A 27370-nucleotide genomic window follows, 5' to 3' on the forward strand; every position below is an offset into this window, starting at 1 on the left:
TTCCCACCCATGGAATGAGCGCAGAAGTGTTATTTGTCGCTTCCTGTTTGAGGCTTTTAAGAGGCAGGATTCTCTACTCTTTTTTTCTGTCAGCTGTGTGCAGAGGACTCCAAGGCCGTATTTTTCATATTTATGGTTTTGTTTTGTTTTTTTGGGCCACGCCACACGGCTTACAGTATCTTTGTTCCCCGACCAGAGATCAAACCTGGGCCCTCGGCAGTGAAAGCGCTGGGTCCTAACCACTGGACCGTGTGGTTTTCGCCTTTTTTTCCTATTTAAAGATAAGGAAACAGAAACAATCCCAGGTCTAGAGACTGCCTGCTTCCCCGTTCTGCCTCTGAAGGACCCCCCCATCTAAAGTAGTCCCCCACAACTCCACCCAGCCACCCCCCCATCACCCTGTTCTGTTGCCCAGTTCTGCTTTCTTCCCAGCACCTCTTTAGCTGAAATCCCCTTGCTCACACCTTCATTACCTGTTGGTGGTGGGTCTTCTCTACCAGGACCTGAACCTGCGTAGGGGCAGTGACCGTCCTGTCTGGGTTCACCACAGGGTGCCTGGAATTTAGAAAGCACTCAGGATCTTTTTTTCTTGTTGTCGTTTTTGTTTGTTTGTTTTTGCTTTTTTTAAAATTTATTTTTTATTGAATATAGTTGATTTACAGTGTTGTGTTAATTACTGCTGTACAGCAGAATGATTCAATTATACATATATATATACACGTTCTTTTTAAAAAATATTCTTTTCCATTATGGTTTATCACAGGATACTGAATATAGTTCCCTGTGCTATACGGTAGGACCTTGTTGTTTATCCATTCTGTGTATAATAGTTTGCATCTGCTAACCCCAGCCTCCCTCTCCATCCTTCCCCCCCGACCCCCTCCCCCTTGGCAACCACCAGTCTGTTCTCTATGTCCATGCAGAATCTTTTTTTTTTTTTTTTTTTTTTTTGAATGAAATGAAAGATTTTCTTTGCCAAAGCCTCTGGTAACAGCAGTCCTTTCAGTAAAGTCAGCTTGGGTGAAGTGCTTGAGAGACGTGGACCTCCTCAGAAGACCCAGTAATGATAATTATTAATCATGGTCATTAATAGGGATAATGAGGGAGAGGGGAGTGGCCCAGCTGTGGAAGGGTCCGGGGCAGTCGCTTCAGGCCTGCAGGCCAGGAGGCAGGAGCCTGCGGGGAGAAGCTGGATGCTCAATTTTATTTAATTGGGTCAACAGCTTTCCACTGACTTACACACGCAAAACGGGGTTCCAACGCCAAAGCAAGCAGAGATGAGCTGAGGGATGAGAGAAGTGTCTGCTGGTTTGTCAGGCTGTCAGGACGGAGCTCCTAATTTAAAGCAACACCAGCAAACACTGAACAATGGCATCGCTGTAGTGGATTAAAGGCTGAGAGAATAGAAGACCTGACGCAGCCAGCTCACTTTCGGATTTCTAGTTCTGGCTCGAGTGATAAACCTTCGTGTGGTCCTAGTCGTGGCTCTTTGTCGGGCAGAGGCTCTGATTCAGGTCACTGCACCAGATATTTATTTGATGCTTCCTCTGTCCCAGCCCTGTGCCAGATGTTGAGGGGGACAGCGGTGAACAAGGCTGATCAGACCTTTCCCCTTGGGCAGAAGATCTGGACACTATACAGGTGTTGTGTTTCATCACCTCCAAGGCCACATTGTTTTAGGCACTGCTAGGAAAGGAAGCCAATGTTAACTATATGAGGATGCAAATCTCTTATCATTTAGAAATTTTATTTTATGCTCCTTGAAAGAGTTCCTTTAGACTTAACTAAATGGAGATTTTATATATTCTTGTGAATACATAAAAAGGAAACTTGATGAAGGAAAATAAATTGGTTAAGATATTCCTAAAGTGGCCCCCTTCTATATTTCTTTCTTTTTTTTTTAAGGACTCTTTTTAAAGAAATCCTTTTTAAATATCTTTGCATACTCGGGTCCTCTGTGCCATCCAAAGTGTGAGCAGTGCAGCATTCTTTAGAAGAATCCATGAAAGAACTAAAAGCTACTGGTGCTGGGCTCGTAAGCTGGCTTTTGACTCCTGCTTCTGGAAATGATGCTAAATGTGCCTGTTTCACCATCTCAGCACCACAACCTCTGGTTCCCAGGGCTTCGAAGAGTGCTCTGCTCTGGCCTCTGGGATTTTCTTCCACGTGCTGACATCCATTCGCAAGTTTTGATGCTGGCACGTGGCAGGCAATGGCAACTGCTCCACAGGTGCTGTCTGGGCTGGCCAGCAGCAGGCGTAGCTCCGCCTCCGGCTGGAGGGAAAGGATGGTGTGAAAAGACGGGGTGTCTTTGAATCCTTGAAGTGTGATTAGCATAGGGACCCAGGGTTTTGCAGGAGGGGGCAGAGGGTGCTCTGGGTCCTCCCAGCCTGTGCTCAGACCTTGCCGGCAAAGGCGCCTCCAGGCTGAGACCTGAGCGTGGGATGATGGCGAGGCAGGAGGTAAAGGCGGGAAGAGCGTTCTGGAGGAGGGAACGGCCTGTGCAAAGGCGTAGAGTTTGGAAGAATTCTTGGTTGGTTCACAGAATGGGCGTTTTGGTAGTGGTGAGGTATGGAAGCGCTGTCAGCCATAGAAATCAGTTTGCCATGGTTCTGTTAGGCTTTGACAGCTTCCCCATCAACTCCCCCTTGTCAGCTTCCCCATCAACTCCCCCTTGTCAACTGCCTCATCAAAATTGCTGGGAGAATTAATCAAGCAGTGAGGGTGTTAATTTACCTGTTTCATCTGGGTCTTTCATTGAAAGTCTAAAGTTTTTATAATGGGGAATTTTCAACATAAAAATATTGAGAATATTATAATGACCCTGCATCCATCATCCAACTAAAACAATTATCAACACACCGTCAATCTTGTTTTATGTCTGTCTCCCATCTACCCCATGGATTGTCTTGAAGCAAATCCTAGATTCCATATTTCAGTATGTATACTTTTTAATAGAGACCACTATTACTATATTATATTGTTATATTACTGTTGTCATAGCTTAAAAGACAAGCCATATCAAATATCCAGTCTGTTAAGGTTTCCCCAGTTGTATGTGTATGTGTCTAAACAGTTGGTTTGTTCAAATCAGGATCCAGATAAAAACCACACACTGTATTTTGTTCATGTGTCTCTCAAGTCTCTTTTAATCTACGGCTTCCTCCTCTTCCTTCTTTTTCATTACAATTTATTTCTTGAATAAAGCTGTTCATTCATTCCTGTGGTTCACTCCCATTGAGTAGATGCGTCTGAGTGCGTCCCTGCAGTGTCCTTAACCAGTTCTTCAGTCCCCAGTATTTCTTACCAGTTGGCAATTAGATCTGCAGGTTCAGTTGATTGTGGTATTGATCTTGAAACCTGTGACATTGCTAAACCCATTTATTAGTTCTAGAATCCTTTTCTGTAGATTCTGTTGGCATTTTCCACATAAATAATCATGTTGTTTACAAATAAAGAAGCTTTGTTTCTTCCTTTTCAATCTACATGCCTTTTATTTCCTTTTCTTACTGCAACCTTGGGAAATACGTTGAATGAGCGTGGTGAGAGAGGACATCCTTGTTCCCTATTTTAGGGGGAAACATGCAGCCTCTCATTACTAAGTACATTGTTAGCTTTAGATTATTTCGTAGATGCCTTTTATCAGGTTAAGGAAGTTCCCTGCTACCCTAGTTTGCTGAAAGCTTGTATCATAAATGGATATTGAATTTTGTCAAATGCTTTTTCTGTATCAGTTGATATGAGTATTTGGGTTTTCTTCTTCTGTCTGTTAAGACGGTACATACATTGATTTTCAAATGTTGAACCAGCCATGCATTCCTGGGACAAACTTTATTTAATTCTTGAGCATTTATGTTTTTTTATAGATTGTTGGATTCAATATGCCAATATTTTGTTGAGGGTTTTGATAGCCTGGAAAGAGTTGATGCAGCAGCTTACTAATGACCCAGCCCACTTCCAGACCTTCTCTTTGAGACATTCACATACTGATAAGCCAGCGCGGGTTGTTCTGAATCCTTGTCTCTCATTCCTCTTCCTGTGGTTGCTGCTCTTTTGGGCTTTAGCTGTGTCTCACTTCTGCCCACGTGTTAGAACAGCATAACGTAGTGAAACTCAATTCAGAAACAGGATGTAAAAAGAAGCATTTGATTCCAGATCCAAGGTGACTTGTCTCACCTTACTGAGGTCCTGCTCTGTGCCCGGCCCCAGTGCAGCCCTGGGGACAGTGTATTTGTGCTGCATTTATCTGAGTGGTCTGGTTCCCTCTTAGCAGGTGCACGAGAGGGGGCTTTGTTTAGGATGAACTTTATGTCCGTGTCTCTGTCCTTCCTGCTTCCTCCACAGGCATCTAGACCAGGGCAGAGGCAGGGCTGCTCCGTGGGGACCGAAAGGCCCTGTGTCTTACCACCAGGCAGGTTTTACAGCAGCCAGGAGGCTCAGGGTGACCCTGCAGGCCTGGTGAGGGGAAGTGTAGGGAGGGGCCACGTTCTAGCCTTACCCGTTATTTTGTAAGTGAAGGTCAAGGGGGTGGGGAACTTTCTGAAGGAAAGTCTTTGTTTTCACCGGGCACACAGGTGACTCGAAAGTGAGAGAGCAAAGGAGAGCGAGGCATCAGAGAAGGGCCTGCTTTTGGGAGTGATGTCACTGAAGCTAGGGGCGCAGGTCACAGTAACTGTGCCCTTGAACCGAGGACATGGTGGCTGGAGAGGGAAGAAGACAGGGGCGAGGTGTCCATGCCAGCCCCATGGTCTTGTCCTCTCTGGGGAGTTGTTCTCTAGAATTGGGCCAGAGAGCAAGAGAGGGGGCACTGGTGGCCCGCAGGAGGGGGAGCCTGGCACATTTTTCTTTCATGAGTGGCTTTGTGCCAAGGTCTGGACAGATGGGACTGCCGGCTCATTTGGAGCCTGTGGTCAGCAGTCAGGAATCCGAGGCAGCCCCCTCCCGAATGGGCTCGCAGGGGGAGTTTCCTGTTGGCCTCCGCCTGCTGTGATGCGGGGGCTGCTCCCCACGCCACCCCCAAGGGTCCCCGGAACATCTGTGCCGCCTGCCGTCCCCCTGCCACCCACCTTCCCTGCCCACTCCTCTGGCTGAATGTCTGCTTCCGCTCCTTGTCCCCTGCAAGGATGGACAGCCTCCTCCTAACTGACCCCGCACCCCTTCTCCCCCAGCTCCACTAGATTCGTTTTCCAAGCCTGCAGTTCTGTTGTGGTTCTTCCCTGCTCAGTAACCTTCACTGGCTCCCCATTGCCTGCCCGGAATATCTACTTCCTCAGCTTGGAATCAGACGCCCCCCACGCCCCTGCCAGCTTTGCTCCCGTCGCGCACATGTGCGGTTTGCTTACAATGGAGAACAACTCACCTGTCCCCAAATACGCCCCGTGCTTTTCCACCCTACGCCTTCCCACCAGGTTCCCTCAGCTGGAAGCCTCCTTTTCCCTTCCCTGTGTGTTCAGATCCTGCCTCCCGTGGGTCCACGCTGGGCCACACCCGTTCTTCACAGAGGACGTCCCTGGCCTTCCTCTCCTCCAGCATCCTTCCTCACAAATGGTACCTCCCTGATGGCATTCGTCCCCTATTTTCTTTTTAGGTACCTGTGTCTGGGTCTGAGGCTCCTCGCCCTTTGGACAGCATGGATGTCTAAACTGTCCTTACGTTGTGCTCATCTCCTGGTGACAACTGGCTGCACTTAGATGAACCACCATTTAAGTGCTGCTCTGTGCTAAGAGCTTCTTAAACATCATCCTGTTTATTCTTCCCAAAATACCTCTGCAAGGACTTTTTAAAAATTAATTAATTTATTTATTTTTGGCTGCGTTGGGTCTTCATTGCTGCGCGCAGGCTTTCTCTGGTTGGGTGAGCGGGGGCTACTCTTTCTTGTGGTGCGCGGGCTTCTCATTGCAGTGGCTTGTTGCAGAGCAGGGCTCTAGGCGCACAAGCTTCAGTAGTTGTGGCACGCAGACTCAGTAGGTGTGGCTTGCGGGCTCTAGAGTGCAGGCTCAGTAGTCACGGCGCACAGGCTTAGTCACTCTGCGGCATGTGGGATCTTCCCAGACCGGGGCTCGAACCCATGTCCCCTGCATTGGCAGGCAGATTCTTAACCACTGCACCACCAGGGAAACCCTATCCCCATTTTAAAGATGAGGAAACTGAGGCCCAGCGAGGTTAACTGGCTCATTAGTAATTGTGTTTGTTAAGTGACTATTTGACCTATCATGGTTGCTGGCCGTTCTTTACTGTTCTCCTTCAGCCTCACTCGTTCTGATTGGAGGTGGCCTTTGGCCAACACTCAGGCGTCCTTCTCCACTCCTCACAGGATACCAGACGACAATCATGCATCCTTAACCAGTGTGGTTTTCCATCAGTGACACATGCTTACAATCCTTTAATGGTGCTTAGGTACTTGCTTTGTCATTTTTTAGCCCAGACTAATTTCTTTTTCCCCCAGGCTGGCACTGATTTGGCATCATGCTGCCTGGGTTTTTAATCAAGGTGTCCCACACCCACATTCTCAAATTCAGCAGGCGCTTACTTCTGGCACGTGCCCAGGGCTGGATACCAGGCCTCCTGCTGGGGCCGGCCGCACAGCTTCTTCAAATATTTACTTCCCCAGGATCTGGCCAAAGTACTGAGTGGCATAACCCTTTCTTCTGCATCAAGGTTTCCGTAGGATTGTCTTTGGCAAAGTGGAAACCAGTGTAGCCTTGTGTCCCTCAGCAGGGCTGGGAACATGGTTAGGACTCAATAAATAATCACTGAAAAAATAATTTATTCTTCTTTCCACTTTAAAAACGGGGGTTGCCTGAATGGGAAACCAGGGAAATTCTGAAAACAGATGCATCGGTTAGCTTTTGCTGCATGACAAACAGTCATAAAATCTTGGTGGCATCAACAATGAGTGTTTGTTGCTCACGTGACGGAGGTCAGCTGGGATTGACCCTGCTAATCATGACCCGGGCTGGCTTCCATGTCTCGAGGTTAGTTTCTAGTCTGATCTGAGCTGGGTTCAGCACTATCCACGTGTCTGTCACCCTCTGGGAGCCTAGCAGCTTGAGTCTCGTGACATGGTGGGAGGTGGCGTTGTCACAGAGCTCATGGTGGGCAGTACCCGCTCCCCAGACTTAAGGAGCTGCCTGTGCTCAGCACTGTGTAGACAGTTGCCGCCCTGAATTTAAAGAAAATCAATACGTAGATGTATTTGGTAGGAGGATCTTCTTTTCAAGTGAAATCTTACCAGGAAGCATAAATAAGTGGTTCTCACCAGCTGAGCCACTCGAGGTGGGCCGAGAGGATGCTAAGGCAGCTGTCCTGGGCTCCTGCTTTTCCCTCTTAGATGCCACAGCTGCAGGGAAGCCCAGACCGAGAGCTCGAGGATGTAGCCTCTGACTGTCACTGGTATTTTTCATTTTTCTCACTCGAACCCGGAGCCTCCAGGCCCAGCAGTTTTTGCCCCATCAGAGCCTCTCGTCGAGGACGATCCAGGACAAGCATCCTCTCAGATGCGATGTGGGATGGCGGTGGGGATCTATCGAGCCATCCTCTGCCGTCCTCTTTACAGCGGCTTCGTTATGTAATAGTCAGTGACAACGTTCTCGGAGGCGACAGCTGCCTTCCAGCTGAGCTGCCCCAAGAGCATCTCCACAGAGGGGACGTGTCTAAGCCAGAGTGCCAGGTGCGAGACGCAGATGTGATCTCTCACCTGGGCACACCACTGCCCTCTGAGCGGACCTCAACTTCCCCTTGCAAAGAATCAAAACACGAAACCCAGAACAATGCATATGCAACTTTCAAAACAGACCAAGCGGGACCTTTTTTTTTGTTTAAGCGCCTGCTCCAGCTGCTGTGCTTGCACAGCAAATCACGCCCAAGGTTAGTAGCTGTAAAACAGCCACTTACTACGCTCACAGAGTCTGTGGGTCAGGAGCTTGGGCAGGATGCAGTGAACAGGGCTTGTCTTTGCTCCAGGATGACTGGGCTGCATCTGGGAGACCTCGAGAGCTGGGGCTGGAATGACTTGAAGACTAGCTTTCTCACGTGTGGTGGTTGACACTGGCTGGTGACCAGCCCTTAGCTAGGGTTTTGGCCAGACGCCCTCCCGTGACCTCACCAAGTGACCTCTGGTGGGAGAGTTCCAGGGATGCGTCTGCATATGGGGGGGCCACAGGGAAGCTATGTCGGGGCCCCTAACCCAGCCGTGGGAGGCCTGCCCTGTCAATCCCACCACATGCCAGGCGGTGCCAAGGCTGCCCAGATTCAAGGGGAGCGGTTGGATTCTGCTTCTTGGTGGGGAGCAGCAAGGTTCTGGAAGAGCACAGGAGCCTGGAAATGTTGCTGTGGCCGTTTTTGGAAAACATAGTCAGCCACAGTGTGCTAACGGGGGGTCGGATGTTCCCTTTACCCGGCACTGCTGAGGCCGAAGGAATCAGAATATCTGGTTGTAGAGAGTTTAAGCTTCTTGTGCAGCCCGGTCCGGTCCGGTCCCGTCTCCTACCACAGCCCGTTGAGTCTTCAGGGAAAGCTTTACAGTTAAAGCTTTGCTGATGAAGTCATCTGCCCAGTCCCACAGCTTGGGGGAAAAAAAACACATAGAAGAGGCAGGAAGCAGGGTACTGTGGTTAAGAACCGCATTTGGGAACCAGATGGAAAAGACTGAATCCCATCTCTGTGCAAATAGCTCTATGGCCCGGGGCAGGCACCTCTCCACATCTGTTTCCTCATCTGTAGAAGGGGAGTCATAATAGCACAACCCTGTGCCGGGCACGTGGGAGGTACCTAATGAGTAGTAGCCATTCGTGAGAATAATCATCATTATTTCAGCACTTTGTAAAAAGCTCATGTCCCAGCAAGGGCTGTGGACCCTGCCCCTGCTCCCCCTGTCCTGGAGAAGATTCTTGTCAGTCACCCTCTTTTATTTTATTTTTATTATTCATCAGGGAACCTCTGGGAAACACTGGCTCCTACTGAGTCGGACCCTGGCTGCACACAGGGGTCTCATCATCTGATTTTATCCTGATCTTAGAATCTTAAAAAAGAGCATTTAATGTATTTTCTATGTTTCCCCCTGTCCTAAATTAATATTGTGTTTCCTCAATTGAAAACCCACCACTGGGGAATTCCCTGGCGGTGCAATGGTAAGGACTCAGCGCTTTCACTGCCGAGGCCCGGGTTCAGTCCCTGGTTGGGGAACTAAGATTCTGCAAGACTAGAAGACAAACAAAAAAAAAAACCCACCACTGTTTCAATAGGATAATTTACTAGAGATGGCATTACTGGGTCAAAGAATACGCATTTTAAAAGATATTTGACGATTTGGTGTTGAGCCCAGCAGTGCCTCCCAAGCCCATGCTCAGTTTGTTTTTTTTTTAATTAATTAATTTTTGGCTACGTCGGGTCTTCGTTGCGGTGCGTGGGCTTCTCATTGCGGTGGCTTCTCCTGTTGCGGAGCACGGGCTCTAGGCGCGCGGGCTTCAGTAGTTGTGGCTCACAGGCTCAGTAGTTGTGGCTCACAGGCTCAGTAATTGTGATGCACGGGCTTAGTTGCTCTGCGGCATGTGGGATCTTCCCGGACCCGGGCTCGAACCCGTGTCCCCTGCATTGGCAGGCATATTCTTAACCACTGCGCCACCAGGGAAGTCCCCCATGCTCAATATTAACCCTCACATGTTAGTTCACTGTTAATATTATTTCACGGTTCATTGCATACTTATTTGGGGTGAAGCACCAGGACTTTCCATGTGTTAACTGAAGTTAATCCTCATAGCATCCTTAGAGGGTGTACTGTCACCTTCATCACCTGCTGTAACAGTCACCAGTTCATGCCCAGTCCTCCTTGAAATACATCCTCATCCCCTTACTCTTTCCATATTATTTTTAACAGCTTTATTGAGGCATAATGTACATATTGTAAAAGCTACTCGTTTTAAGCGTACTATTAAGTGATTTTGAGTAAACTGACAGGGTTGTGCAGCCATCACCGTAATCCAATTTTAGAACATTTCCATCATCCCCCAGAGACCCCTCATGCCCACTTGCTCCCATATTATTGTGAAGCAGCTCCTATACTATGTTTTGGCTCATCCATAAATATCTCAGGGTGTGTCTCAGTTGCTGGGCACTCCATCTGCTAGTTGTGCTGGCCCCTGCTAAGGCAGCCCCCCTCCTGCTTGTGCCCCCAAAGCAAACCCCTGCATCCAGTGCTGCCTCCTGTAACCTGAGAGCCAAGGGGACGTGATTGCGGAGCAGAGGCTGCAGTCCGCCCACAGGCCATGTTTACTACGGGGTCCCGGTGAGAATCCAGTTTCACCCCAAATGCAGTTCTGCACACGGCACTGAAGGCCTCCTCTGTGCTGGGCCCTGGGAGTACAGCAGGGAATTCGCTCTGGGCCCTGCCCGTGTGCCCACAGCTGACCCATCTCCAATGAGGAACACAGTGGCCAGCGGTGGCCTCGGCTGGGGTGGCCAGCTTGTCAAAGCGTCACTCTGGCCTGATCCACACCTGAACGTGTGCATGTGTATTTTGCACAGCTTCCCTGGTGACCCCTTGCTTCTGGGGTTAAAGCTCGCAGTTGTTTCAGATGCACAGGAGAACCGCAAACGTACTGGTCTCCTCCCGCGCGTAAAAGGTAGGGCCCGTCCAGGGCGATGCTTTTTCCTTTCTCTATCCCCCTCTCAGCACGAGGCAGCAGGAGCGTGGCCTTGCCCAGTGCCTGGAACGTGGAAGGCCTCAGGGGTGCACCGTAAACTATATTCATTCATTCCAGCCACAAATAACTATGGAGAACCCACGCACCATTCAGGGTTCCTGGCTCTGGGGCAACAACAGTGAGCAAAACAGAGCAAAGCCCCCATCATCGGGGGCTCATGTTCGGGAGGTGACAACAAAAATAAACAGGTGAAATACACAGCTTGCTGCGGCTCTAAAGCAGAATAACCGAGTGAGGAGAGACTACAGATGATAAAATACTTAATCTTTTTACAAAGCAGAGTATAAAACTGTATATAGCATGTAATCCAATATTCAAAAAGGAAAAATAATACATATGTGCTCATAACATCCATATGTGGAAAGAAGTACCCCGAAATACCAGGGGTGGTGGTTATCTCTGAGAAGTGGGATTATTGGTGATTTTTGTTTTCTTAAATAGACACCTGTATGAATTAATTTTCTATACTGAATAAGTATTGATTATGTAATTAGAGTAACCCTATTGTTTGAGCAGGACACTTGACATGACCGCCATTTTTAACGGGCCCACCTTTCTGAGTTGGAGCCCCAGAGCCCTGCCTCCGAGTGTGTGGAACTCTGAATCAGGGTAGGATTCCCTTCTTTTATCCGGGGTCCCACAGGCTGTTCCGTGCCCGCCCCTATTGGGAACTGGACAGAGAGTTCAAGCCCCTGGCTGAAAACAGAGGCAAGAGCCAGGAAACGGTCCTGGAGAGAAACAAACAGGTCCTGTAGGCAGGGCAGCAGCATGGTGGGGAGCAAGGACATGCAGTCGCATGCCGGGGGCCCAGCGGGCTCTACTTCCCTGCTGTGTGACTTTCAGCAAGTCAGTTAACCTTACTGTGCCTCATTTTCCTTGTAAAATGATGACAGTAGTATTTACCTTCTAGGACTGCTGTGTGAGGATGAACTTGGTTAAAAATTGTAGAGCACTTAGCCCTGGGCTTGGGTATAGTAAGTGCTCACGAAGGGCTGTCCTTTGTGGAGCATCAAGTCAAGGAGGGCCAGTGTGACAGAAAGGAAATCCACATGTGAAACAAGAGACCGGGTGGCAGCTAGGCATTTTGCAGGGCAGCCCCCCACGACAGTGCATCCTCCTGGTCAGTGTCAGTGGTGCCAAGGTTGAGAGACCCTGAGTCCAGTGAAGCCGCAGCTGATTAAAAGGAAAGGGTAGATCTATATATGTGCCATTAAAGAGCTCCAAGACGTGTCATAAGGTGCTTTTTACAACTTGACGTGATCTTTGTAATACAAGAAAGCAAAATAAGTGGATTTTAATAACTAATGAATAATCCTGTGGCACGTGGCTGTTCATGAGATTGCACGGGGCCATTTCCTGGTCCCTAGAGGGGGCTTCACCAGCAGACAGGTGCGTCTCCCCGTGCCCCAGGGCAGAGCTCAGCTGGAACACTGCAGAGTCTCCTGCCTGCCTGCCTGCTGCCAAGCAGAGTCACTAGGGGCCTGCTCGAATCTACAAATGCAGTTTCCCAGCCCTGCATTATCGTCCACATCTCTGACTTTTTGAACAAGCTTGGCTTTCATCTCCTGGGCTTTTCCAGAAAAGCCTCTTAGAGTTGATCTGAGGCCTTTTGATGTTGCCTTTTATCAGTTACTTTCTCTCCTCCTGCCTGTCTCTCTCACTGAGACATTATCCCAAGGTCAGAATAAAAATGCTGTGAGAGGGTGGGGTGGGTGACCTGCTGGCATCCAGCCCTGGGCTCTCAAACAAAGGTGTCTGGTGCCATCTGCAGCCAGACACAGGCACACTCAGTGCCCCAGACGTGGCAGGGCATCGGGGGACAGGCCTGCCGAGGGAATGTCCCTGGGCACAGGCAGCTGGGACCCTGAGACCACCAGAGGTCATCTCCTGAGTACTGCCTCTGGAGGCTTCTCCAGAACTTGTCCATCTTAGACTTCAAAATTCCATTTCCTCCTTGAGGGAGACCCACCCAGGCCTAGGCCTGCTGCCTGGCACCTGGCCGTGGACTTAGGGACCAGCCTGTTTTAGTTCCAGAATTCTCAGGGGTCGATCGTCTCTTTCAGGTAACATTCAGTGTGCTTCGTCTCCTGTGAAATTGAAACACACTGCTGCTTTCACAAAAATTATCTCTTCCTTTCACAAAAATTATCTCTTCTTTCTGGTAAGAATTCTGATAGCATGGAGTCAGAAAGGACACAGTTTGAGGGAGAGGAAGTGGTTTCTAGTCTGAGGGAAAGCCAGTGTCTGTAGACAGCGCCACGGGGTGTCTGAGACCCGGCTTTGAGTTGAGGGTTCTTGCAACATGACTTTTAAACCCCTGGACATTTATGTTAGATACCTTATCTTCAACTTTCATGACAGTTCATTATAAAAGAACAGACCTGGGGCTTCCCTGATGGTCCAGTGGTTAAGACTCCTCACTTCCACTGCAGGGGGCATGGGTTTGATCCCTGGTCGGGGCACTAAGCTCCTACAGGCCGCGCAGTGAGGCCAAATAAGATAATAATAATAATAAATAAAAAAAGAACAGACCTTTATGAGAGGAGCTAGGAAGCACCCAGAGAAACAATTGAGTCCTTTTAGGTGGTATCACATTGACGTTACTCTAAACAGAGCCAGAACTTCCTTGGTGGTCCAGTGGGTAAGACTCCATGCTCCCAAATGCAGGGGGCTCGACTTCTATCGCGCATGCATGCTGCAACTAAGAAATCTGCATGCCGCAACTAAAAGATCCCACATGCCACAACGAGGATCCTGAGTACCTCAACGAAGACCCAGCACAGCCAAAAACTAATAATAAATTTTTAAGAAAAAATAAATGAATAAACAGAACCGTATGTGTCTTCCAAAAGCCTCCCAGCCTTCTTCACTTCAGTTTCTCTGAATTCAGGCTTTTCTCACTGAGAACAAGAAAAGGTCCTAATAGATAAACAACAGTGTCCTACTGTACAGCACAGGGAACTATATTCAATGTCTTGTAATATTGAATAATAGAAAAAGAATCTGAAAAAGAACATATATGTATAACTGATATATAGATATGTATACACACATATATACACACACACACATACCTGAATTATTTTGCTGTACACCTGAAACTAACACAATATTGTAAATCAACTCTACTTCAAATTTTTAAAAAGGGTGGGGGAAGAAGAGGTCATGAGAGGGCTGGTTGCAGGGGCGGGGCAGTCGCCCACATCCCAGGCCTTTTCTCTCCATTGTCTGTTCTTTCTTCTGCTTCACCTTCCTGGCTGCCCCCTGAGTATTGATCTAGAGGATTCAGGGCACTTGCAGAGGTTACCCACTGGCCCTGGAGGAGTTCTTGGGAAGTTTAGAGTCAATCAAGTCTCTCTTTTTTTCTTAAGTGCACTAGCTAAGATGCTGGCTAGCTAACGTAGTAATAAATGACTGCTTCGGCAAAAGGGACACTTTTGGTACTGTGCACAAGTACACAGCATCCGCTGTCTAAACGAGATTGTCCAAAATTGGGCTCTGCTGGAGAAGAGCACGTGGTAGGCGGCCTGAGACCCAGGGGTCAGAATTCAGGAAGTCTTATTTCACAGTCAGATTTCCCAGAGAGGTCTGAGACAGTTTGGGGTAGAGCAATAATGTACTTCCTGCTGCACGGCGCTCAGCCCCGGGGCTCGGAGGGGAAGACCTGCCCGGGCCCCTTTCGTTGGTTGGGGAAACTCTCACCCACGTGTCTGCAGACTTTGTCACAGATGAAGACTTATAAAAATTATTCTAAGTCTTTGAATTAGGTGCAAAACAGCTTCTCCACCTAGAAATCCACTGCATAATCCTGGGTTATTTGCATTTTAAGGCAGGCCTTGAATTAAAATGCCCCAGTGTGTGTGAGAGGGCCAGTGAAAGGCTGGGGAGACCCCCCAGACTCCCCAGAGAGACGAGGCCTGGAAATGGGGGCTTATAGGGCAGCAGAGCTCTGACCGTCATGCTCACTCCTGAGTGAAGCAAAGCCTCCCTTTGAGGCTTTAAAACAACCTCAAGGTGTGAATCATTGTATCACTGTGGCCGGCTGGCTGGAGAGGAACTGAGAAAATGAAAATCCTCATGCTGCTCATTAGCAAAGGGAAATACGCAAATGTTGAGGGTCCCTGTGTGTCAGGGCCACAGTCTTCTGCTTTGATCTGTTGAGCAGAACACTCTTCACGCCCACTTTAGGCTTAAGCTCAGTGTTCTTTGCTAGCTGGTGTCCCTGTACCCGAGGACCTTGGTAGAATGCTAGCAATGAGGGGCTTTGGAAAATAGAGTTTTTAGCGTTAGCCTCTTTAACCAGCGTTAGATGCATTTCGTGATCTAATTCTCATTGTAGACTCAATTTTCTACAGCGGGGTTTCTCCACAGTAGGACAGTAGTTTGAAGGCTACACTTGAGGCCAGATAGTTCTGTTTTACGGGGCCTGTCCTGTGCATTGTGGAGGGTGGGTAGCATCCCCCCTGCAACTGTGACAACCAGGAGTGTCTCCAGACATTGCCAAATGTCCCATAGGACACGAAATCACACACACACACCCTTGGAGAATCAGTGTTCTGTAGGAAAGAGGCAGTGTGAAATATTTAACCTTTGTCCTAAATTAGTTGTGCTTTTAAAATAGACCCTGAGACTTTACATACGTTTAACACCTGTGTGTTATTGGTTTATCCCCTGTGTGGGGTGAACAAGACTTTGTTCTCTGTGAGTGGCCTTCCCAGAAACTCAGAATCTTCTCTCCCCTCTTCCAGTCTGCCCTTCCGTGGTATTCTTATGTTGCTAATAATTGACCTGATCGTTCGTTCATTACTAGGTGATTAGTTTATTAATTCTGCACACTCATTCATTCATGTAACAGTATGCTTAGCAAGCTCTCACCGCAGGCCCAGGGGGGAGCAAGCACCACCTTGTAGCCAGGATTCCCACACATTTGATGGCGCATCTGACGTGGAGGAACACGATCCCTGGAATCAGATAGACTAAGGTTCAAATCGTGCCTCCGCAGCTTACCGTGGACGTAGCCTTAAGCTGATTATGGAGGCTTGTGTGCCTCCATTTCCCCTTATGAGCATGGGGGTGATCTTGTTGACCTGGCAGAGTTGTGGGGAGTCTCAAGGAGATCATGTACATCAAGCATCAGTAAGTGGTAACGACGAGGAAAATCGTAAATTTTCTATGGCAGGACAAACAAACAGAAAAAAACAAACGAAAACAGCAACAACAAATGACATGCCCCCTTTGTGGTAGGCCTTACCCCATGGGCAGTGTGCATCTGCATTACACATTAACCAGACCTCCTCAAAGCAGGAGGATGAGATCAACCTTTGAGAAAAAGCTGGCCCCTTTCTTCACATGCCAGCATTGTAATTCTATGATTAATATATTTCTTTTTCATCTTCTATAAGGGGTTGCATTGACTAAAAAGATTGTCTCTACATGCATAATTGAAAAAAAAACAAACACTTGAGGAACTGTGTACACAATGCTAACCTGTCAATATGATACATAATTTCTTTGTCTCAAAAATATATAAAACTGGGACTTTCCTGGTGGCACAGTGGTTAAGAATCCGCCTGCCAATGCAGGGGACACAGGTTCGAGCCCTGGTCCGGGAAGATCCCACATGCTGTGGAGCAACTAAGCCCGTGCGCCACAACTACTGAGCCTGCACGCCTAGAGCCCATGCTCCGCGACAAGAGAAGCCACCGCAGTGAGAAGCCCACGCACTGCAACGAAGAGTAGCCCCCGCTCGCCACAACTAGAGAAAGCCCATGGGCAGCAACGAAGACCCAATGCAGCCAAAAAGAAATAAATTTATTTAAAATATATATAAAACTGCATTTCTAACGCCTGATCAATGGAGCAGTTCTCAGAGCTTCTGATAATTTGTTTCCCAGGTTATAGTACTCAGTTTGGCGCGAATACAATTCTCTTTTCTTTCTTCTTAGCTTGCTGGTTATTTGATTTTTCGTTGACAGTAACTTACTGTCTGCCAGCTGGTAGGTTATACGTATGAACTGACATCTTGGTGGGTCAAAAACAATCAAATATTGGCAACTTCCTTCAGTTCAACCTAACATGGAAACCTGGGGTTCAATATCACGCTGACTCAGTGGAGGTCCAGCAAATAAGGGAGGTGGTCCTGCCTGGTTATTTCCAGAATTCCTGCCCTCTCCCTGAGCATGCATCCTGCCGGCACATGGACCTCAGAGAACAGAGAGAACAGACCACTCCCTGCCGTCCTCAGCGTTCACAATGGCTTGTGTTTCAAAAGCTTGTACTGTGGGAAATTGCACTGTTCTAGCCAGTTTGTGATGGGGTAACCTGGATTGTGGCAGCTCCTCGGTCCCCTGTGGTTGTCTGTGTTTCTGTTGTGTTGTTCGTTCCCTGGGTGCCCATCTTGGGTGGGCATTTCTCTGATGTCTCTGTGTTCACGTCCCAGGTCTCGCTGCTGATTGCCTTCATCTGCGTGAGGAGCTCTCTGTGGACCAGCTACAGTGCCTACAGCTACTTTGAAGTGGTCACCATTTGCAACTTGATCATGATTCTCGCCTTCTACCTGGTCCACCTCTTCCGCCTGTACCGCGTGCTCACCTGTATCAGCTGGCCCCTGTCGGTAAGGGAGTGGCCGGGCCTGCTCTCGGCTTGCACGAGTCAGGATGCAGGCTGGGCACTGAGACCTGACGGAGTCCTTCCTGTCTGCCTACCCCGCCTCCTGCACCATCCTTGGCTGCTTCAGCTCTGAATTTCCCACTGTTGGGTGCACGTCTATGCCTCATGTCCCACTGGTTTCTAAAACTCACCTTCCAGCTACTAGAAGGCTGTGCCTCTCACCTCAGTGCTTGTTTTCTCAAGTGACAGAAAATGGGCTGTGTGTGTGTGTGACTTGGAGGAGGAACATAGAAGGAAGAAGCTGATAGGGGTAATGGGTATTTACACTGTGTGAGTATTGATAAGATTTGTCAGCTAAAGTGGACTGGCAGAGTCTGAGGAAACATGTCAGAAGTTGCTAGGGTTTTTTCTTCCCACTATGTTCTTTTTAAAAACAGCTTTATTGATATATAGTTCACATGTCATACAATTACCCATTGAAGTGTACAATTCAATGAATTTTAGTGTATTCCCAGACTTGTGTAACCATTACCTCAGTTATTTTTAGAATGTTTTCATCACCTCAAAAAGAAACTCTGTACCCTTTAGCTGTTACCTCCTATCCTTCATCACCTCCAGCCCTGAGCAACTACTAATTGGCTTCCTGCCTCTGTAACTTTTCCTATTCTGGACATATCATATAAATGGACTCATATATTTGGTCTTCTGTGACTAGCTTCTTTCATTTAGTAGAGGGTTTTCATGGTTGATCTATGTTGTAGCATACATCAGTACTTCATTTCTTTTTATAGCTAATATTCCATGGAAAGGATATACCACATTTTGTTTATTCATTCATCATTGATGGACATGTGGCAGTTATGAATTTCCACCTTTTGTCAATCATGAATCATGTTGCTATGAACATTTTGTGTACAAATTTTGTGTGTGGACATATTTTCATTTTGCTTGGGAATATACCTAAGAGTGGAATTGCTGGGTCACATGGTAACTATGTTTAATTGTTTGAGGAACTGCCAGACTGTTTTCCAAAGTGGATGTACCACTTTACATTCCTAGCAGTGGTGTATAAAGGTTCGAATTTTTCCACATCCTTGTCAACACTTGTTATTTCTGACTTTGAGATTTTATTCCAGTGAGTGTGAAGTTACAGGTTGTGGTTTTGATTTGCATTTCTCTGATGACTAACGGTGTTAGTCATCTTTTCATGTGCTTTTTGGCCATTTGTATATTTTCTTTAGAGAAATGTCTTTTCAGTTCAAGTTTTTGACTAAGTTGTCTTTTTATTATTGAGTTGTAAGAGTTCTTTGTATATTCTAGTTAAATGTCCTTTATCAGATATTTTCTCCCATAATTTTTTCTTTTTCTTTTCTTTTTGTCTTTACTTTCTTGATAGTATCTGTTAAAGGACAAGTTTTTTATTTTGATGAAATCTAATTTATATTTTTCTTTTGTTGTTTATGGTTTTGGTATAATATCTAAAAAGCCATTGCCAATTCAAGATCATGAAGATTCACCTCTGTGTTTTCTTTTAAGCCTTCCATACTTTTAGCTCTTACATTTAGGTGTTGGATCCATTTTGAGTTAATTTTTGCGTATAGTATGAAGCAAGGATTCAGCTTCATTCTTTTGCATGTGAATATCCTGTTGTCCCAGTTATCTGTTGGGAAGGCTGTTCTTTCTCCCACTGAGTGGTCTTGGCAGCTTGTTGAAAATTAGTTGGCCATAAACGCATGGATTTATTCCTGGACTCTCAGCTCTGTTGCACTGATCTTATTATACTACCTTGATCACTATGGATTTGCAGTAAGTTTTGAAATTAGGAAGTGTGAGTCTTCCCATTTGTCCTCTTTTTTCAGGATTGTTTTGGATTTTTGCCATTCCATATGAACTTTAGAATCAGCTTTTCAGTTTCTACAAAGAAGTCACCTGGGATTCTAATACGAATTGCATTGAATCGGTAGATAAGTTTGGAGAGTATTACCATTTTAACAATATTAAGTCATGATCCATGAACATGGGAGGTTTTCCCATTTGTTTAGATCTTTTAAAATTTCTTGGGCTTCCCTGGTGGCGCAGTGGTTGAGAGTCCGCCTGCCGATGCAGGGGAAGCGAGTTCGTGCCCCGGTCCGGGAAGATCCCACATGCCGTGGAGCGGCTGGGCCCGTGAGCCATGGCCGCTGAGCCTGCGCGTCCGGAGCCTGTGCTCCGCAACGGGAGAGGCCGCAACAGTGAGAGGCCCACATACCGCAAAAAAAAAAATTCTTTCAACAATGTTTTGTAGTTTTCAGAGTATGAGTTTTATACTATTTTTGTTTAGTGTGTTCCTAAGTATCTTATCCTTTTCATACTATTTCAACTGTAATTATTAATTTCATTTTTGGAGTGTTCATTGCAAGTGGATAGAAATACAATTGATTTCTGTATATTGATCTTGTAGCCTCAGTCTTGTTGAAATCATTTATTAGATCTAATAGATTGTTAGTGGATTCCTTAGGATTTGCAAATCTATCTATAAGAGCATACCATCTGTGAATGGAGACAGTTTTACATTCCTTTCCAATCTAGATGCTTTTTGCTTCATTTTCTTGGCTCATTGCAAGAAATTAGTTGAATGTTGCATTAGAGTGGCAAGAGCAGATATCATTATCTTGTTCCTGATTTTAGGAGGAAAGCACTCATCTTTTATCATTAAATATGATGTTAGGTGGGGGTTTTGTAGGAGGTTTATCAAATAGAAGAACTTACCTTCTAGTCCTACTTTGTTGTTTCCATCATGAAAGGGTGTTAGAATCTGTCAAATGCTTTTTCTTTGTCTATTGAGATAGTCATGTAGGTTTTCCCCCCAGGATTCTGTTAATATGGCATATTACATTGATATTCACATGTGTAACTAACTTTGCATTCCCGGGACAAATTCTGATTGGCTGTGGTGTATAATTCAGTTTATGTGTAGCTGGATTTGGTTTGCTAGGATTTTTGCGTTTGTATTCATAAGATATATTATTGGTCTTTAGTTTTCCTGTGATGTCTTTGGTTTTGTTACTAGGGTAATATTGCCCTCATAGAATGATCTGGGAAGTGTTCCCTCCTCTTGTGTTCTTTAGAAGAGTTTGGGAAGAGTTGGAATTGATTCTTCTCTAAATGTTTGGTAGAATTCTGCAGTGAAGCCACCTGGTCCTGAGCTTTTCTTGTGGGTAGTGTTTTTGTTATTAATTCAAATTCTACTTATTATAAATTTTATTCAGATTATTCCTACTTGAGTCATTTTCAGTAGCATGTCTTTCTAGGAATATCTCCATTTCATCTAAGTTATCTAACTTATTGGCATATGATTGATCATAATATTCTTTTAAAATCCTTTTTATCTCTAACACCAGTAGTGATGTCCCCGCTTTTATTTATTTATTTATTTATTTGTGGCCACACCTCTTTGCTTGTGGGACCTTAGTTTTGAGATCAGGGATTGAACCCAGGCCCCAGCAGTGAAAGCACTGAGTCCTAACCACTGGATCACCAGGGGATTCCCGTCTGTCTTTCATTTCTGATTCTGGTCATTTGAATGTTTTCTTTTTTTTTCTTGATCAGTCTAGCTAAAGGTTTCTCTATTCTGTTGACCTTTTCAACGAACCAGCTATTGATTTCATTCATTTCCTCTATTTTTCTTCCGTTCTCTGTATCATTCATTTCTGCTCCAATCTTTATTTCCTTCTTTCTTCTTGCTTTAGGTTTAGTTTGCTTTCCTTTTTCCAGTGTCTTAAGGTAAAGGTTAGGTTATTAATTTGAAACCTTTCTTCATTTTTAATATAAGCCTTGACAGCTATAAATTTCTCTCGGGGGCGCACCCCACTGTCAGTGGCCCTAAGCCCCAGTTCTCCTCTGATCTGGCGTTCGTGGGGAGGGGAAAGGATGAGGCGAAGCATTCCTTTGTTGTCGAATGATAGAGGCCTCGCCTCATCCAGGGCCTGCAAAGACCCCATTTTATCATGGAGAGTGAATGGGGCAGAAATGGATGCCCCTGTGGACCCAAGGGAAGCAAAGGCAGCGTCAGCCCTTCCTGCAGACCCCTCAGCAGTCTGGCCTGAGGGCACACTTCCAACAGAAAAGAAGAGGGAAGACAGAATGAGGACAAAACTGGGAGGACTTTTGTTCACGGAATGGGGAGACCCTCCAGGCAGCCACCAAAACCAGCACATTGCTAGCCCAGAACTTTCTCTGAAGCAGAAGAAAGGCACACATCTTTTTAAGGGGCTTTGCTTCTCAGAGCTGGAGCTTCATTTAAACTCTCCATCCTTGGAGTTAGAAGCAGCTCATTTGCTTGTTAGTAGCTTTGGCCGGAGGTCAAGGTACCGTGGACAGATTGACCTCAGGAGTGGAGTGGTCCTTAGGAGACATCTCTCCTCACCCGAGAAGCATCCTTTCCCTTTGTCGCCTCTCTTCCTGCCTGCCTGGCGTCTTTTCTCTCTTGTGTGGCCTCATCCTGGCTGGCCTTCCTTTCTCGTTGCCAGTGAGCTTCGCTGCTCCTGTCGGGGTGTTACAGGGAGAAGGGGAAGTGTCACTCCCTCCCCTCCATTCATCTCTCCTAACGCCCAGGTGCCTCTGAGAACCAGGAATGGAGCTCCCTACCCACTGCTCTGCTTTGTTTTTGCCCCCAGGAACTCCTGCACTATTTAATCGGTACCCTGCTTCTCCTAATCGCGTCCATCGTGGCAGCTTCCAAGAGTTACAACCAGAGCCGACTGGTGGCTGGAGCGGTGAGGACATTCTCCGGGAAGCGGCAGGAGTGAATTCCTGTTCCGAATGCTCATTTTCTTCCTCTCAGGGCAGCAAAGGGGTTGTTCTCTGGGGCCTTTCTTTCTCAGAATCAGTCCGGACCTTGATCCACCAGCAGTGGTCTCCAAATAGCCTTAAACTTGGGCCCACGGTGGAGGGTGTCAGAAGGTGGATGGGCAGGGCTGTTACGAACTCAAATGGCCCCAGCGGCCCAGGCCTCTTTCTCTTACAGCCACTCCTTAAATCACGGGCAAGTAGGTTTTAATTCTCATGTTCACGCTGGTCATTTGCTCATGGCTGTCTCAGCCCCGTTCAGGGAAAGGTTCTGAGGCCTTTTTCCAGCCCAGGGGAACATTTTTGTGATCAGCTAGTGATAATCTGCCGTGAGTCCTAGCTTTGCCCTTCCTGACTTTTAACAGTATTCAGGCCAGGAAATAACACTCCTATACCTTTCATAGGTGAAAATTGACCCATCTGCTAACATGAATAGAAGTAGCATGGAAATGGACAAAACATAGTGCTATGGGAGCTATATATATTTATCACACAGATACACATATGTGTATATACATTATTGTAAAAAGATCTATAGATTGCTGTCATCTGATTTCTGATTTAGCTAATTGTTTACAGTTTGGAAGTCTGTAGGCCAGAACTGATTTGCCTCACTTTTCAAATGAGTTTTAAGAAAAGCTCTCTGTGTGGTAGTCACTCGCTTCCGCACGGTACCAAAATTCTCTGGACTTTGGGCCAAGAGTGGGTGAGTGCCTGGAATTCCACGGAGGGGTGGAGTCTGCATGGGGCAGAAGGTCACCGCGGAGGGGCAGCCAAACCCCTGAGCACTCTTGCCCCCTAAGCACCTTCCCCCCCTCCCCAGGCAGTTTCCAAGAAGAGGAATGGTTGCCCCCTGCCCAGCTGCAGGCAGGCTGGCGGAGGGGGGGACAGAAGAGCTTGGCACCCGCTGTGTTTCAGGACCACGCGGGGAGATTCCCACTGGGTTTCCTCATTGAGGTGGCACATGACAATGTTAGCCCTGGAATCCCAGTAAACCCCATTTGTCATACACGATCTCTGTGCCTAGGACCAAGCATGGGCCGGGCGAGGGGCCAGGAGAAATGAAAAGACATGGTCCCTGCTGATGAGAAAGTGGTGATCTAGCTTAGGAGGCCAGGGCACATGAAACAATGAGCACACAAGGCACTGTCATCCAGAGGAGCATTGTGTAGCCTGATAATAAACTGTTCAGTTATGCAGTGTGGACAGTTGGAGACTGGGATGGTGTATAATGTGCTAATTGTGCGGAACAGACAATGAGAGGCCAGGGCAGGCTCTAATAGGCTGATTATGTGGTGCAGACAATTGGTACAAAAGGAGGCACGGCAGTGGACGGGGTCGGGGGTGGGGTGACGGGCAGCCATGTGTGGAAACCAGCAGCTAGGTTGGATGAGCCCGCGCTTGGTCTGGCTGCTCCTGGGCTGGACCTCAGGGAGCTCCCAGCCGTGCACTTGGAGGGCCCGAGGACACCTGGGCAACAGGCAAGCAGAGGTGGACTCTGGGCTCAGATCTCTGGTCTGGCCCTTGCTGGGTCCACATTCCTGGGCTGAAGAGTTGACCTCCTGTCCCTGGTTTCTTAAGCTGAAAAATGAGGGTGGGGGAGAGGTAACAGCCGTGCCCACCTGGCAGAGCTGTGCGGGTTCCTTTAAAGGGCTTAGAACACTGCCTGGTACGAAGTAAGTGCTCAGTCAGTGTTAGCTGCTGCAGCTGCCAGTGTTGTTGACAAGTCAGGAGAGGCTGCAGGCTTCCAAGTTCCAGGCAGAGACACCTGAGTCCCTGTCTGCTTCTTGCTCCATCATTTAATGAGCCACCGTGAGGCCCTTATCACAAATGAGGCGGCTGCTCTGGGCTAGGTGCTCACAGCTGAGCACAGAAAGAAAAGGAGCGCTGCCTGAACTTACTTCAGCCTAATGTTACTTAAATACATGCAAAAAGACTAGGTATTGGGGCCTCAGCTTCTGGCTCCGACACAGCTGTAAAGCCAGCCAGACAGAAAGCCTTTCTGGATGAAGTGCAGATGATGCTACCACACCAAGAAAATCCATTTGAACGTTAATGTGTTAAAAACCCAAATTAAAATGTACTGTTCCTCCTTTTTCTGTCTTATTAGCCCAGGATAATTAAAGTCCGGTGGCTTGGCCCCAGCTCGGTTGTAAACATAAATCCGAGCGTGGGCAGGTAGCTGCCTAGAGAAGAGGCGAGGGGTGGCGACCGGAGGCCTGACTGTGTCCCAGCTGTGGGCCCGGCCAGGGCCCGGGCGTCACCTCCACACCTGAGCGAGGACAGGTGGCCGGGTCACTTGAGTCCCTGAGCTCCCTCCCAGCCACAGCTGGTATAGGAAACAGGCCCAGGGATGAGCAGCAGAAGGGTGACTGCCCGAGTGACTGCCCTTGGCCTGGGCGCCTGCTGCCCCCTTTCTCCCGTGCAGATCTTCGGCTTCCTGGCCACCTTCCTCTGCCTGGCGAGTGTGTGGCTGTCCTACAAGATCTCGTGCGTGACCCAGTCAACAGGTGAGTTCTGGTCTGAAAACAGATGACCAAGAAGGTTCCCTCTGCTCAGGCACGGGAGGACACAGGCTCTGGAGCTCGGCAGTAGGGAACCACCCTGCTGCAGAGGACCCTCTGCTCCGTCTCGTCTCCACAGCGCCCACGGGCACCCTGACATCTACGTCTCTGATGGCCAAGCGTTTTCTTTAAATGAGTTTCCTAATGACAAAAATAAAATGTAGTACATTTAGAAAATCGAAATAAGAAAAAGAAATTAAAAAAAATAAAAACCATTATCACAGTACCCAGAAATAGCACCTGCTGGGTGTCTCTCCCTCCTGCATTTCCTCTCTGAGTATATATATATAGAGAGAGATGTGCTTGTTTTGTTTGTTTGGCTGCCCCGTGCGGCTGGCAGGATCTTAGTTCCCCGACCAGGGAGCGAAACCATGCTCCCTGCAGTGGAAGCACGGAGTCTTAACCACTGGACCGCCAGGGAAGTCCCAACACCTGTGCATTTATTAAAGGATCAGAATTCATGTATTATTTTGTAACCTTCTCTTCTGCTCCTACCTAGCCTCCTGTCAGGCACTTTCCCCACATCATTAGGTGTCCTTCTCTGGCATCCTTCGTGGCTCCACGGTGTTGCACTGGCTCCATTGCATGTCGGTGCCGTAGTTTACTTGTCTCCTATTTGGGGGCATTATGCTTGTTTTTTTATTTTTTTTTTAAATTCTTTCCTACTAAACAGTGCTGTAATGAATATCCTTGTAAATATATCCCTATACACATACTTAATATATTTTATCTTTAGAATAAATTTCTAGAAATAGAATTGCTGAAAATCAAACCAGCTATTTCGGTTAATTTATTTCTTTCTTTGATCCAGCACTTCCTTTCTTTCTTCTTTTTCTTTGTTTTTTAAAAATACATTTAAAATATCGAAGCACCTTACCTTGCCCAGCAGAGAGGTTGCCAACAGCAGCGCTTCAATTTTAATGGTCCCACTGGCAAAAAGCTAACAGAAGGCTAGGTGAAAGGAGCCAGTCACCAAAGACCACATATTGTAGGATTCCATTTAGGAAGAATGTCCAAAATAGACAAATCCACAGAGACAGAGAGTAGGGTAGTGGTTGCTTAGGGCTGGCGGGAGGGTATATAGGGGTGACTGCGCATGCCTGTGGGGCTTCTTTTGGAAGTGATGAGAATGTTCTAAAATTGGGGTAGCTGCACAATTCTGTGAATATAGTGCAAACGGCGGAATTGAACACTTTAAATGGGTGAACTGTATGGTATATGAATTATATGTCTGTGAAGCTGTTTAAGAAAATTTGATGAAAGAAGAATGCGAAAAAGTTAATAGGTAATGTCTAAAAGTAATCTGTAAGTATACATATACTAGGTAAAATTACGGAGGAAGAGCCTAAACAAACAGCTGAAGAAGTTACAGTACCTCTGAGGAAGAGGCCTGGGGTGGAGAGGAGCAGGGAGAGGAATCATCGTTCCCACGGGAAGTGGTGCGGACGGGGGCGAGGGCGGGGGAGGCAGCGCATGCGCAGCCGTGGGGAGGCCCTGCCGGCCGAGCTCTCCCAACTCTGCCGCTTCCTTCCCCAGATGCCGCCGTCTGATGCCCTAACAGCCCGCCAGCCCTGTAGGAGGCGCTGCAGGACGTGTGACCCACGCTGATGGAGGGGCTTGAGCCGGCGGCCGCAGGAGAGACCGGGGTTTGGGTCCCTGGGCCGGTGGGTGCGGGACGGGCCCTTCCTCCGGCTCCTGAGCGGGTCCAGCCTCTCTCGCCAGCCTTCTTCACTTCCTCAGAGAATATTCCTCCCCGTCCGGGAAAGAAAAGCAGCCTCCAGGGAAATCTGATCTCTCCCTCCTGCTTTAGAACAGCCTCAGGGACTGATGCCCCCCTCCCCCCCCGTTAAGGTGAAGGGATGGTGTTTGAATACTCTGCCGAACCCTTCCCCTCTCCCCAGACCTCGAAGGGGCGTCTTGTGAAAACACAGCCACCTCCTAATTTATCTCGCTTGGAAATCTGGTCTTGAAGGTACCCTCTTTCTTAAAGTGAGGCTTACGGGAGCACCATGCTGTCAGCCTGTCCCCAAATAGGAGATCTTGGCTCCTTTCCTGTTGTTACCATTGTGTACGTGTTTATGTGTTTTTAAATAAAATGTTGACTTGGCTAATTGCAGAAGGATTTCTTATTAAGTTAGAAGAAGGCTGTGAAGTGAGCGCTACCTGGAGGCCCACTGGAGGTAAGAGGAGCAGAGGGTGCAGATGGTCCTGGCCTCTCAAGATTTGAGTATTTTCTTTATTTTTTTATAAATTATTTAATTTTGGCTGCGTTGGGTCTTCGTTGGTGGGCGCGGGCTTCCTCTAGTTGCGGAGAGCGGGGGTTACTCTTCCATGCGGTGCGCGGGCTTCTCGTTGCGGTGGCTTCTCTTGTTGCGGAGCACGGGCTCTAGGCGCGCGGGCTTCGGTAGTTGTGGCGCACAGGCTTAATTGCTGCGCGGCATGTGGGATCTTCCCAGACCAGGGGTCGAACCTGTGTCCCCTGCATTGGCACGCGGATTCTTAACCATTGCGCCACTAGGGAAGTCCTTGTGTATTTTCAAAGTAAATTGATATAAAGGATGGAAGCCAGTACTGTTTACACAAGACTCAAAAGCAACACAGGCAGCCTTTAAAAAGAGGGCAGTTCTGACACATGCTACCCCATGGATGAATAAGCCAGACACAAAAGGA

The 27370-nt window shown here is 47.5% G+C and overlaps 1 protein-coding gene across 1 annotated transcript in view; it reads left to right on the forward strand.

The window, feature by feature from the left end:
- Positions 1–26811, forward strand: part of CMTM7 (CKLF like MARVEL transmembrane domain containing 7) — a 42108-nt gene extending 15297 nt beyond the window's left edge. Inside the window, exons 2-5 of the mRNA XM_082664202.1 lie at positions 17140–17313; positions 21965–22063; positions 24565–24646; positions 26237–26811. Coding sequence (XP_082520328.1) covers positions 17140–17313; positions 21965–22063; positions 24565–24646; positions 26237–26250 — 369 coding nt within the window. The 3' untranslated portion in view covers positions 26251–26811. The remainder of the gene's footprint in view (positions 1–17139; positions 17314–21964; positions 22064–24564; positions 24647–26236) is intronic.
- The last annotated feature ends 559 nt before the right edge of the window (positions 26812–27370 follow it).

The sequence above is a fragment of the Grampus griseus genome (genome assembly GCF_964374135.1).
Source record: "Grampus griseus genome assembly, chromosome: 10".
In the NCBI taxonomy this organism is placed as follows: Eukaryota; Metazoa; Chordata; class Mammalia; order Artiodactyla; family Delphinidae; genus Grampus; species Grampus griseus.